The following is a 14231-nucleotide window of genomic DNA, read 5'->3' on the forward strand; positions in this document are numbered from 1 at the left end:
ACAATTCTCTGGCACTCAGTAACAATTCTGTCTGTCCCTGAGTAACAATTCTCTGGCACTCAGTAACAATTCTGTCTGTCCCTGAGTAACAATTCTCTGGCACTCAGTAACAATTCTGTCTGTCTCTGAGTAACAATTCTCTGGCACTCAGTAACAATTCTGTCTGTCCCTGAGTATGAATTCTGTGGCCCTGAGTAACAATTCTGTGTCTGTGCGAGTAACAATTCTGTGTCTGTGCAAGTAACAATTTTGTGTCTGTGCGAGTAACAATTCTCTGGCACTCAGTAACAATTCTGTCTGTCCCTGAGTAACAATTCTCTGGCACTCAGTAACAATTCTGTCTGTCCCTGAGTAACAATTCTCTGGCACTCAGTAACAATTCTGTCTGTCCCTGAGTATGAATTCTGTGGCCCTGAGTAACAATTCTGTGTCTGTGCGAGTAACAATTCTGTGTCTGTGCAAGTAACAATTTTGTGTCTGTGCGAGTAACAATTCTCTGGCACTCAGTAACAATTCTGTCTGTCCCTGAGTAACAATTCTCTGGCACTCAGTAACAATTCTGTCTGTCCCTGAGTAACAATTCTCTGGCACTCAGTAACAATTCTGTCTGTCCCTGAGTAACAATTCTCTGGCACTCAGTAACAATTCTGTCTGTCCCTGAGTATGAATTCTGTGGCCCTGAGTAACAATTCTGTGTCTGTGCGAGTAACAATTCTGTGTCTGTGCAAGTAACAATTTTGTGTCTGTGCGAGTAACAATTCTCTGGCACTCAGTAACAATTCTGTCTGTCCCTGAGTAACAATTCTCTGGCACTCAGTAACAATTCTGTCTGTCCCTGAGTAACAATTCTCTGGCACTCAGTAACAATTCTGTCTGTCCCTGAGTATGAATTCTGTGGCCCTGAGTAACAATTCTGTGTCTGTGCGAGTAACAATTCTGTGTCTGTGCAAGTAACAATTTTGTGTCTGTGCGAGTAACAATTCTCTGGCACTCAGTAACAATTCTGTCTGTCCCTGAGTAACAATTCTCTGGCACTCAGTAACAATTCTGTCTGTCCCTGAGTAACAATTCTCTGGCACTCAGTAACAATTCTGTCTGTCCCTGAGTAACAATTCTCTGGCACTCAGTAACAATTCTGTCTGTCCCTGAGTATGAATTCTGTGGCCCTGAGTAACAATTCTGTGTCTGTGCGAGTAACAATTCTGTGTCTGTGCAAGTAACAATTTTGTGTCTGTGCGAGTAACAATTCTCTGGCACTCAGTAACAATTCTGTCTGTCCCTGAGTAACAATTCTCTGGCACTCAGTAACAATTCTGTCTGTCCCTGAGTAACAATTCTCTGGCACTCAGTAACAATTCTGTCTGTCTCTGAGTAACAATTCTCTGGCACTCAGTAACAATTCTGTCTGTCCCTGAGTATGAATTCTGTGGCCCTGAGTAACAATTCTGTGTCTGTGCGAGTAACAATTCTGTGTCTGTGCAAGTAACAATTTTGTGTCTGTGCGAGTAACAATTCTCTGGCACTCAGTAACAATTCTGTCTGTCCCTGAGTAACAATTCTCTGGCACTCAGTAACAATTCTGTCTGTCCCTGAGTAACAATTCTCTGGCACTCAGTAACAATTCTGTCTGTCCCTGAGTAACAATTCTCTGGCACTCAGTAACAATTCTGTCTGTCCCTGAGTATGAATTCTGTGGCCCTGAGTAACAATTCTGTGTCTGTGCGAGTAACAATTCTGTGTCTGTGCAAGTAACAATTTTGTGTCTGTGCGAGTAACAATTCTCTGGCACTCAGTAACAATTCTGTCTGTCCCTGAGTAACAATTCTCTGGCACTCAGTAACAATTCTGTCTGTCCCTGAGTATGAATTCTGTGGCCCTGAGTAACAATTCTGTGTCTGTGCGAGTAACAATTCTGTGTCTGTGCAAGTAACAATTTTGTGTCTGTGCGAGTAACAATTCTCTGGCACTCAGTAACAATTCTGTCTGTCCCTGAGTAACAATTCTCTGGCACTCAGTAACAATTCTGTCTGTCCCTGAGTAACAATTCTCTGGCACTCAGTAACAATTCTGTCTGTCCCTGAGTAACAATTCTCTGGCACTCAGTAACAATTCTGTCTGTCCCTGAGTATGAATTCTGTGGCCCTGAGTAACAATTCTGTGTCTGTGCGAGTAACAATTCTGTGTCTGTGCAAGTAACAATTTTGTGTCTGTGCGAGTAACAATTCTCTGGCACTCAGTAACAATTCTGTCTGTCCCTGAGTAACAATTCTCTGGCACTCAGTAACAATTCTGTCTGTCCCTGAGTAACAATTCTCTGGCACTCAGTAACAATTCTGTCTGTCCCTGAGTATGAATTCTGTGGCCCTGAGTAACAATTCTGTGTCTGTGCGAGTAACAATTCTGTGTCTGTGCAAGTAACAATTTTGTGTCTGTGCGAGTAACAATTCTCTGGCACTCAGTAACAATTCTGTCTGTCCCTGAGTAACAATTCTCTGGCACTCAGTAACAATTCTGTCTGTCCCTGAGTAAAAATTCTCTGGCACTCAGTAACAATTCTGTCTGTCCCTGAGTATGAATTCTGTGGCCCTGAGTAACAATTCTGTGTCTGTGCGAGTAACAATTCTGTGTCTGTGCAAGTAACAATTTTGTGTCTGTGCGAGTAACAATTCTCTGGCACTCAGTAACAATTCTGTCTGTCCCTGAGTAACAATTCTCTGGCACTCAGTAACAATTCTGTCTGTCCCTGAGTAACAATTCTCTGGCACTCAGTAACAATTCTGTCTGTCCCTGAGTAACAATTCTCTGGCACTCAGTAACAATTCTGTGTCTGTGCGAGTAACAATTCTGTGTCTGTGCAAGTAACAATTTTGTGTCTGTGCGAGTAACAATTCTCTGGCACTCAGTAACAATTCTGTCTGTCCCTGAGTAACAATTCTCTGGCACTCAGTAACAATTCTGTCTGTCCCTGAGTAACAATTCTCTGGCACTCAGTAACAATTCTGTCTGTCCCTGAGTATGAATTCTGTGGCCCTGAGTAACAATTCTGTGTCTGTGCGAGTAACAATTCTGTGTCTGTGCAAGTAACAATTTTGTGTCTGTGCGAGTAACAATTCTCTGGCACTCAGTAACAATTCTGTCTGTCCCTGAGTAACAATTCTCTGGCACTCAGTAACAATTCTGTCTGTCCCTGAGTAACAATTCTCTGGCACTCAGTAACAATTCTGTCTGTCCCTGAGTATGAATTCTGTGGCCCTGAGTAACAATTCTGTGTCTGTGCGAGTAACAATTCTGTGTCTGTGCAAGTAACAATTTTGTGTCTGTGCGAGTAACAATTCTCTGGCACTCAGTAACAATTCTGTCTGTCCCTGAGTAACAATTCTCTGGCACTCAGTAACAATTCTGTCTGTCCCTGAGTAACAATTCTCTGGCACTCAGTAACAATTCTGTGTCTGTGCGAGTAACAATTCTGTGTCTGTGCAAGTAACAATTTTGTGTCTGTGCGAGTAACAATTCTCTGGCACTCAGTAACAATTCTGTCTGTCCCTGAGTAACAATTCTCTGGCACTCAGTAACAATTCTGTCTGTCCCTGAGTAACAATTCTCTGGCACTCAGTAACAATTCTGTCTGTCCCTGAGTATGAATTCTGTGGCCCTGAGTAACAATTCTGTGTCTGTGCGAGTAACAATTCTGTGTCTGTGCAAGTAACAATTTTGTGTCTGTGCGAGTAACAATTCTCTGGCACTCAGTAACAATTCTGTCTGTCCCTGAGTAACAATTCTCTGGCACTCAGTAACAATTCTGTCTGTCCCTGAGTAACAATTCTCTGGCACTCAGTAACAATTCTGTCTGTCCCTGAGTATGAATTCTGTGGCCCTGAGTAACAATTCTGTGTCTGTGCGAGTAACAATTCTGTGTCTGTGCAAGTAACAATTTTGTGTCTGTGCGAGTAACAATTCTCTGGCACTCAGTAACAATTCTGTCTGTCCCTGAGTAACAATTCTCTGGCACTCAGTAACAATTCTGTCTGTCCCTGAGTAACAATTCTCTGGCACTCAGTAACAATTCTGTCTGTCCCTGAGTAACAATTCTCTGGCACTCAGTAACAATTCTGTCTGTCCCTGAGTAACAATTCTGTCTGTCCCTGAGTATGAATTCTGTGGCCCTGAGTAAGAATTCTCTGGCACTCAGTAACAATTCTGTCTGTCCCTGAGTAACAATTCTCTGGCACTCAGTAACAATTCTGTCTGTCCCTGAGTAAAAATTCTGTGGCCCTAATAACGTTTCTGTGGCCCTAAGTAACAATTCTCTGGCACTGAGTGAAAATTCTGTCTGTCCCTGAGTATGAATTCTGTGGCCCTAACTAGCGTTTCTTTGTCCCTAAATAACGATTCTGTGGCCCTCATTAACAAGTCTGTGTCCCTGAGTAATGGTTCTCTGTCCCTAAGTAACTTCTCTCTGTCCCCAATTCTCGTTTCTGTGGCCCTAACTCTGTCCCTGTCCCTAGTACAGAGCGGTCTGCCTCTGTTCAATGACTGCAGGCAAATGAAGATTTCCAAAATGGCCGCTATATATACCTCGACCATTACACAGTGCTGGCTGGCTGGCTGCTGATTGGCTGATGCGATCACATGTCGTTGAGGAATGCATTATGGGGCAGCGCACCTTGTCTGCGCGCCTTCCCCGACATCCCCGCTCCGTCGCCGCACATGTCAGCCGCCATTTTCGGAAAAATTTCGATTCGCGCGTCCGAATTAGGCTGTTTTTCGGATTCGGCACGAATCGAAATTTTTCCGATATTCGACTCGAATTCCACTTCGGATACTTCGATTCGCTCATCTCTAATTATAACAAAGTGGAAGCAACTGGGAACAACAGCAACTCAGCCACCAAGTGGTAGGCCACGTAACATGAGAGAGCGGGGTCAGTGCATGGTGAAGCGCACAGTGTGCAGAAGTCGCCAACTGTCTGCAGAGTCAATAGCTAAAGACCTCCAAATGTCATGTGGCCTTCAAATTAGCACAGCAACAGTGCGTAGAGAGCTTCATGGAATAGGTTTCCATGGCCGAGCAGCTGCATACAAGACTTTCATCACCAAGTGCAATGCAAAGAGTCAGATTCCGTGGTGTAAAGCACGCCGCCACTGGACTCTAGGGTATGGAGACATGTTCTATGGAGTGACCAATCACACTTCTCTGGCAATCTGATAGGTGTGTCTGGGTTTGGTGGTACTGGTCAGGAGAACGGTACTTGCCTGACTGCATTGTGCCAAGTGTAAAATTTGGTGGAGGGGGGATTATGGTGTGTGATTGTTTTTCAGGGGTTGGGCTTGGCCCCCTAGTTCCAGCGAAGGGAACTCTTAAGGCGTTAGCATACCAAAACATTTTGGACAATTTCATGCTCCCAACTTTGTGGGAAGAGTTTGGGGATGGCCCCTTCCTGTTCCAACATGACTGCACACCAGAGCACAAAGCAAGGTCCATAAAGACATGGAGGAGCCAGTTTGGGGTGGAGAAACTTGACTGGCCTGCACAGAGTCCTGACCTCAACCCCATAGAACACCTTTGGGATGAATTAGAGCAGACTTCCTCCCCCAACATCAGTGCCTGACCTCACAAATGTGCTTCTGGAAGAATGGTCCAACCTTCCCATAGACACCCTCCTAAACCTTGTGGACGGCCTTCCCAGAAGAGTTGAAGCTGTTATAGCTGCAAAGGGCGGGGCCAACTCAATATTGAACCCTATGACCTGAGACTGGGATGCCATTAAAGTTCAAGTGCATGTAAAGGCAGGCATCTAAATACTTTTGGCAATAGTGTATTATGGCCAATATAAACAGGAGCCAATTATCCTACCAGCATGTCTCTGGAGTGTGGGAGGAAACTGGAATACCTGAAGGAAACACACGCAGGCACAGGGAGAACATGAAAACTCTAGGCTGGTAGTGTCATGGTTTGGATTCCAAACGACAACCCTAGTGCTACTAGGCAGAAGTGCTAACCACTTAACATGAGGACAAATTTAGAGTTCTACCTAAGGTCTATGTTGGATATAATGAAGATCATGACTAAAACTGAAAAAAAGGCCGTTCTTTGCTTTTAATAAGTTTTCACAGCTTTTAAGTACTTTGTTGTATTCTTTCAAATTTTGTGGCCATGTAACCTCCTAAATTCCCATTGGTGAGAATTCTTTATAGTAAATGGCATTGTGTTAAGTCTACTGTAAATCTACAATTACTTGTTCTCTTTACTTACAGGCATGATGTGCCACAGATGGACTGTGCATACTTTAATGGTGGGATTGGTGCTCTAGAATGCTCTTCACAAAGGTCGTGGATATGTATGAAGTCACTGTAATGGGTCGGATATGTCCACGTTGGTGGGACTGACCAGACTGTCTCTTATGATGGGGCTGTACTCCGGAGTCCAGATATGATTTCCCAACCTGGGAAAGAAGAACACTGAAGGATATGTACTGTATCTAGAAGAGACTGGAACAATCAAAGAGCATTGCACTTCCCATTGCTTCCCATGAGCTTTTGCATGAACAAAAAATATGTTAAGATAAGCACACTAGAGAATGGAAGACATAAGGGAAACTTGAAATAATACCAAGCAAAGGAAGGCTAAATATGTGAGAATTGGGTGTACAGTGAAGGAAATGCGCATTTGATCCCCTGTTGATTTTGAATGTTTGCCCACTCACAAAGAAATGATCGGTCTAAAAATCGAATGTTCGGTGTATTGTAACACTGAGAAACAGAATAGCAACAACAAATTCAGCAGAAATGCGTGTCTAACAAATGATGACTGATCTGCATGTTCATGATGGAAATAGGTATTTGATCTCCTTCACAAAACATGACTTAGTACTTGGTGGCAAATCCCTTGTTGGCAATCACAGAGGTCAGACGTTTCCTGGAGTTGGCCACCAGGTTTGCACACATCTCAGGAGGGATTTTGGCCCACTCCTCTTGGCAGATCCTCTCCAAGTCATTAAGATTTGGTGGCTGACATTTGAAAATCTGTGGAGGGAGCTGAAAGTTCGAGTTGCCAATCAGATTAAGGTCTGGAGACTGGCTAGGCCACTCCAGGACCTTAATGTGCTACTTCTTGAGTCACTCCTTTGTTGCCTTGGCTGTGTGTTTTGGGTCATTATCATGCTGGAACACCCATCCACGACCCATTTTCAATGGGGGATGTACTAAGCCCTGTGCAAATAAATTATTTGAAAACAGTAAACTTGAATAAATGAGCCTACAGTATCAGCTAATTACTGGAAATTGTGAAAGGGGGACCTTCCAGCTTGGAACGTCTATGATGGAACTGTCCACCATGGTCCAGATATGACGTCTGTTTAGAAAAATAGGAGACTGAATGACACTAAGTGGACTTATTATTATACAGGATTTATATAGTGCCAACAGTTTGCTCAGCACTTTACAATATGAAGGGAGACAATACAGCAATACAGTTCAATACAAGAGGGTTAGGAGGGCTTGATCCTGGAAGCTTACAATCTAGGAGACCTCATTCAAGTTTTAAATTTTATAAGCCAATAAGTGTTCAAGATAGTTTTTTGCTTTTTTTTAATCATCTGAATAAAAATTTTTACTGTAAAAAAACATTTGTACGTGTTGTCATTACTTATATACATGACATGCAGTTATATTTGCTAGTTACATAGGCAGGCTGTTCTTCCTACTTAGAAGTGTTTAAAATCAAAGAGACCCTGAAAACAAAATAAATTGCCGGCCAGTAGGGAAATTTGGTAGAGGAGACTTTATAAGTAATTTTCTGACAAAATAAATTCTTTTACTTACCCACTAGCCATTTTTTTTTTTATTAAATCTGTACACTGACTGCTGAGCATGTGCAGTGCAGAGTATAGCCCTGGTATCTTACAGATGCTGAGAATGGAGCCATGTTCTCAGATAATGGAAATACTGGAAGGTATGGCCTACCAGTTGAGTGAAGCATTAGGACAGTGGACTCAGAAAAAGAGGAAGATAATAAATATGGCACCAGCAGGGATGAATATATGCAGGTAACTTGGACCTCTCGTCACCGAAGAAGAGCAGACCCAGAGGTAGGGCTTTTTTAGAATAGGCGCAGGAACTCCCCCCTTCTGAGTCACCCCTGGTTTCCACCCCCTACCCACCTCCGAGCACCATCTCTTGGCTCTACCCCCTACCCACCTCCGAGCACCGTCTCTTGGCTCTACCCCCTACCCACCTCCAAGCACCGTCTCTTGGCTCTACCCCTTACCCACCTCCGAGCACCATCTCTTGGCTCCACCACCTACCCACCTCTGAGCACCATCTCTTGGCTCCACCACCTACCCACCTCCGAGCACAGTCTCTTGGCTCTACCCCCTACCCACCTCTGAGCACCGTCTCTTGGCTCACCCCCTACCCACCTCCGAGCACCGTCTCTTGGCTCCACCCCCTACCCACCTCCGAGCACCGTCTCTTGGCTCTACCCCCTACCCACCTCCAAGCACCATCTCTTGGCTCACCCCCTACCCACCTCCGAGCACCGTCTCTTGGCTCTACCCCCTACCCACCTCCAAGCACCGTCTCTTGGCTCTACTCCCTACCCACCTCCAAGTACCATCTCTTGGCTCACCCCCTACCCACCTCCGAGTACCATCTCTTTGCTCCACCCCCTACCCACCTCTGAACACCATCTCTTGGCTCCACCTCTGAGCACCCTCTATTGGTTCCACCCCCTACCCACCTCCTAGTACAGCTCCTTTTACAAAGTATCAATATGTGCTGCTAAGTAAATTGTATGGAATTTGTTAATGATACCAAGGAAAGCAGTAAAATAAAGCCCCTGCAGCCAAAAGCAATAGACCCCTCCACAGAAAAATAGACCCACAGCAGCAACAAAAGATCTCCCAGTAGCCAGCATCAATAGACTCTCCAGCAGCCAGCAACAACAGACCCCACCCTTTCAGATTCCTTTCAGCAACCACTGCCCCCCCACAAAAGACAGACCCCCACCAGCAACAATAGACCTCCACACAAAAATAGATCCCCTCCAGTGACAATAGATCCCCCAGCAGCCAGTGTCCCCCTCTTAACTCCTGATAAGACATCTTGTGTGGAGTAATTCTGCACATGCTCAGTTTGGTGTATATTGCTAGAGAGGTTTTTTTTTTCTTCTTGGGAGAGTGCATGTGATCAGCACAGGGTCAATCAGTGCTGTCCAAACAGTGGTCAGCAGTTCTGCATCCTCCTTGAGCAGAATAAAAACTCCTATAAGCTTTAACCAATGCTCTGCTGGACACTGATAGAAGTCACAAGACTGCTCTATACTGCTGATGAGAAAAGGTATTTAGCAGTTTATATTTACTAAAATATTTGCATTTCCATGTTCTGTGTACTGTGAGAGAGCGGATCTAGTGAATGCAGGGTCCAGGGAGACCGGATATAGTGAATGCAGGGTCCTGGGAGAGCGGATATAGTGAATGCAGGGTCCGGGGAGAGCGGATATAGTGAATGCAGGGTCCGGGGAGACCGGATATAGTGAATGTAGGGTCTGGGGAGACCGGATATAGTGAATGCAGGGTCCTGGGAGACCAGATATAGTGAATGCGGGGTCCGGGGAGACCGGATATGGTGAATGCGGGGTCCGGGGAGACCGGATATAGTGAATGCAGGGTCCGGGGAGAGCGGATATAGTGAATGCGGGGTCCGGGGAGAGCGGATATAGTGAATGCAGGGTCCGGGCAGACCGGATATAGTGAATGCGGGGTCCGGGGAGAGCGGATATAGTGAATGCAGGGTCCGGGGAGACCGGATATAGTGAATGCAGGGTCCGGGGAGACCGGATATAGTGAATGCAGGGTCCGGGGAGACCGGATATAGTGAATGCAGGGTCTGGGGAGACCAGATATAGTGAATGCAGGGTCCCGGGAGACCAGATATAGTGAATGCAGGGTCCCGGGAGACCAGATATAGTGAATGCAGGGTCCGGGGAGACCAGATATAGTGAATGCAGGGTCCAGGATTTAATAACACTTTAAATAAGCTCTGACTGACCCAAGATGGCTGCCAGAGTCATATTGGGACGGCACCATCCAACCAGATAGTTTCCCCAGTGACCCAGGAAACCATGTTCCTCTTGACTTGAATGAACTCAGCTTTAATAAATATTGTTATAGCAAAATGGTAAATATTAGGCAGAATACATTGTTGTACAATTTGTTGTATATCCGTTGTCCTAACGAAAGCAAACTAGGAGGCAGGCCAAGAAGTGATGAAAGGGAAGGACATAAAACCCACAGAATAGCAGGCGATGCCCATAGGTGAGCACAGCCAAGCCACACATAACAGGAATCAGGGGAGGAGAAGCACTGCAGCAAGGAGGTAAGAATACACAGAGAGGAAACTGCAGACTGACTTGTGACAGTTTTATTTTACACATTTACTGGAATTACATTTTAACCTCTTTCCTGCCACCATATATTAGAAATACTGCTACAGGGCGGCAGGGCTGCGCAAAGTCACATGTATATATACGTGATTTGCATTTCTGGGTAGGGAGCACGCACGCCGCCCTACCCGCGCCATTGGCGGCTAGGGATGTCAATCACCAGGTCCCGGCTGGAGATTCCCCATCGGCAGCCTGCGATCATCGGGGAAAGCTGACAGGGTAGAGACCGGTATATAAACAATACAGCTCTCTCCTGCCAGCAAGGACATGCTGCTGTGTATTTCTCTGCACAGCTTCTCTCCCTAGTAAAACACACACAGCACACTGTTAACCCCTTCCTGCCCAGTGTCATTAGTACAGTGTCAGTGCTTTTTATTAGCACTGATCACTGTATTGGTGTCACTGGGGATGTCGCTGGTTGCCACCATTACTATAAAAAAATGAAAATAAAAATTCCAGTATCTATACCGCCATTTGTACATGATATAACTTTCAATTAATACACACTTATTGGGATTCTTTTTTTTATTTTATTTTTTTTATTTTTTTTAGCAAAGACATGCACTAGAATACATTTTAGCCAAAATTTATGACGAAATTAGATTTTTTTAAAAGTTTTTTTTATTGGATATGCTTTATAGTAAAAAGTCTATATATATATATATATATATATATATATATATATATATATATATATATATATATATATTTATTTATTTATTTATTTTTTTTTTTTCAAAATTGTTGGTTGCCAAAAATCAAAAAACGCACAGGCGATCAAATAACACTGAAAGACAGCTCTATTTATGGAAAAAAAATTAATATTAAAATAAAAATTCCAGTATATATACCGCCATTTGTAGACGATATAACTTTCACGTAAACCAATTTATATGCACTTTTTGGGTTTTTGTTTTTTTTTTTTTTTTAGCAAAGACATGCAACAGAATACATTTTAGCATAAATTTATGAAGAAATTTGATTTTTTAAAAGTTTTTTTATTGGATAGGTTTTATAGTAAAAAGTATCTATATCTATCTATATATATATATATATATATATATATATATATATATATATATATATATTTAATTTTTTTTTTTTTTTTTTCAAAATTGTTGGTTGCAAAAAATAAAAAAATGCACAGGCGGTCAAATACCACTTAAAGACAGCTCTATTTATGAAAAAAAAATTAACAAATTGAATTTATGTACAGCGTTGCATGACAGCGCAATTGTCAGTTAACCACTTAAGGACCGTCCTATAGCAGATACAGTATACTGCTGCAGGGCGGAACCTGTGCGCACAATCACGTGTATATATATGTGATTTTGCATTTCCGGGTAGGGGGAGCGCGCGAGCCGTGCGTGCCCTAACCGCGCTGCCATTTGGTTATCGTCGGTAATTACCCGCTGGCGCCCGGTGATTACCGAAATCACCGACGGGGGGAAGACTGTTTTGTTTACAAACAGTCTTCCTCTCTGTCAGCTCAGACAGAGGGCTTTGAGGAAGAGGCTGAGTCCTCGAAATGCGTTAGCCAGTTGGAAGTCCAGGGTTCCATTTTTTGGACTTAGATGCAGTGTGTATTGGACACCGCTGTTTATTGTGATGTGCGTTTGTCTTATATGTCCATTGTGAGTAGGATATTTACTTTTTATCCTTTTAATACATATTTTTTTATGATAATGCACTAGGCCGGTGCGCCCTCTTTTTGTTTTCTTTGTATTGAGTGACTTTGGACTACTCCGGTCCATTAAGGGCAGCAAGGAGTGCATATTCCAGGATATCGGAATTGTTACCGTAGCCTCTGCTGAGTCCATCCCCAGCGCAGGAGTACAGAGTACACTGCTTTGGATGGCTGTGCACAGCACAGCCATCCCGATCAGTGTGCTTACAGTGAAGCAAACCCCCCTCCTCCTAGTAAAACACACACAGTTAACCCTTTGATTGCCCCTCACATTAACCCGTCCTGCCCAGTGTCATTAGTACAGTGTCAGTGCTTTTTTTTTTTTTAGCACTGATCACTGTTTTGGTGTCACTGGGGATGTCAGTGACACCAAGTTAGTTCCCTCCCAGTGTCAGAATGTCTGTTGCAGTCCAGCTATAAGTGTCTGATTGCCGCCATTACTAGCAGGGGAAAAAAAAATCCCAGTATCTATAACGCTGTTTGTAAACTTTCACGTAAACCAATTAATTTACACGTATTGGGGTTTTTTTTTTAGCAAAGACATGGAGCAGAATACATTTTGGCCTAAATTTATGACAAAATTAGATTTTTTGAATTTTTTTTACTGGACATGTTCAAGGGCGGACTGACAACTCATGGGGCCCCCGGGCAATAAGGAATCATGGGGCCCCTGTGTCCTTGCCCACACTCAAAGCACACCCAAAAAAGCCTATAAAAGGTACCAAGGGCATTTCATGGGGCCCCTACTGACCCCAGGCCCTCGGGCAGTGCCCGAGTGCTTGAATGGTCAATCTGCCCCAGGACGTGTTTAACCACTTCCAGTCCGGACACTTTCACCCTTTTCCTGCCCAGGCCAATTTTCAGTTTTCAGTTCTATCACACTTTGAATGACAATTGCGCGGTCATGCAACACTGTACCCATATGCATTTTTTAGCATTTTTTTGAGACAGATAAAGCTTTATTTTGGTGGTATTTATTCACCACTGGGATTTTTATTTTTTTGCTATATAAACGAAAAAGTCCAAAACATTTTTCTTATACAATTTTGCAAATAAATAATCTTTCTTCATAAATCTTGGCCAAAATTTAATCTGTTATTTTCTTAGTAAAACAAAAAAAATAACCCGAATTAGTTTATAACCAAAAACTATAATTTTTCTTTACATTTTTATTTTTTTTTACATACCATCACCCTAGCAGTACAGTGTCACCATAGTGACACTGTACTACTTGTGGGAGGTGATGAAGATATTTTTTTTTACACTGATTGCTTTCACGCCCATAAAGGCTGTAAAAGCAATCATTTCTCCTCTCTGTCTGCATTCCTGCAGCCATTGAGAACTACTGTGTGAGCTGTGATTGGTCACAGCTTGTCACATGGTACAAGGCTGTTGTGAATAGCCCTGTACCATGTGATCTCGGTGATCATTTGCAGATTTCACACATAGTAAGCAATGATGTCACAAGTGACATCTTGCTTACTACTCTGCATGTGATCACTGATTGGCCAATCAGTGATCACATGATCGGGACCTCACACAGAGGTCCCATACAATGATCGGTATTCGCTGTGTCCGGGCACAAGATCGTGGCTGCCAGGGAGCGCGCACAAGCAGGAAAGAGGGGAGGACGTTTATAAATGGCCAGCCACCCCTGCACTGCTCCCGTCCGACTGTTTATATACATGGGCCGGATGGGAAGTGGTTAATAGCAAAAAGTCCAAAATATTGTTTTTTTTTTCTCAAAATTGTCTTTTTTTTGCTTACAGTGCAAAAAATAAAAATCGTACAGGCGATCAAATACCGCCAGGGGCGGACTGACCATTTGGAAACTCGGGCACTGCTCGAGGGCCCGGGGTCAGTAGGGGGCCCCATGAGATGCCCCTGTTACCTTTTTCATTGGCTTTTTTGAGTTTGAGCAAGGACACAGGGGCCCCATGATCCCCTATTGCCTGGGGCCCCCATGAGTTGTCAGTTCGCCCCTGAATACCATCAAAAGAAAGCTGAATTTGTGGGGAAAAAAAAGGACGTAAACGGGTTCATTTGGGTGCAGCGTTGCATGACCGCACAATTGTCAGTGAAAGTGACGCAGAGCCGTAATGCA

General features: G+C 43.7%; 1 protein-coding gene across 1 annotated transcript in view; it reads left to right on the plus strand.

Annotated features, from left to right (window-relative positions):
• Positions 1–7622, plus strand: part of LOC149443330 (early activation antigen CD69-like) — a 33452-nt gene extending 25830 nt beyond the window's left edge. Inside the window, exon 5 of the mRNA XM_089655670.1 lies at positions 6255–7622. Within this exon, the coding sequence (XP_089511796.1) occupies positions 6255–6354 (100 nt within the window). The 3' untranslated portion in view covers positions 6355–7622. The remainder of the gene's footprint in view (positions 1–6254) is intronic.
• Positions 7623–14231: the final 6609 nt, after the last annotated feature.

The sequence above is a fragment of the Staurois parvus genome, unplaced genomic scaffold (assembly GCF_062004578.1).
Source record: "Staurois parvus isolate SC_StPar_1 unplaced genomic scaffold, SC_StPar_1.0 ptg000860l, whole genome shotgun sequence".
NCBI lineage: Eukaryota > Metazoa > Chordata > Amphibia > Anura > Ranidae > Staurois > Staurois parvus.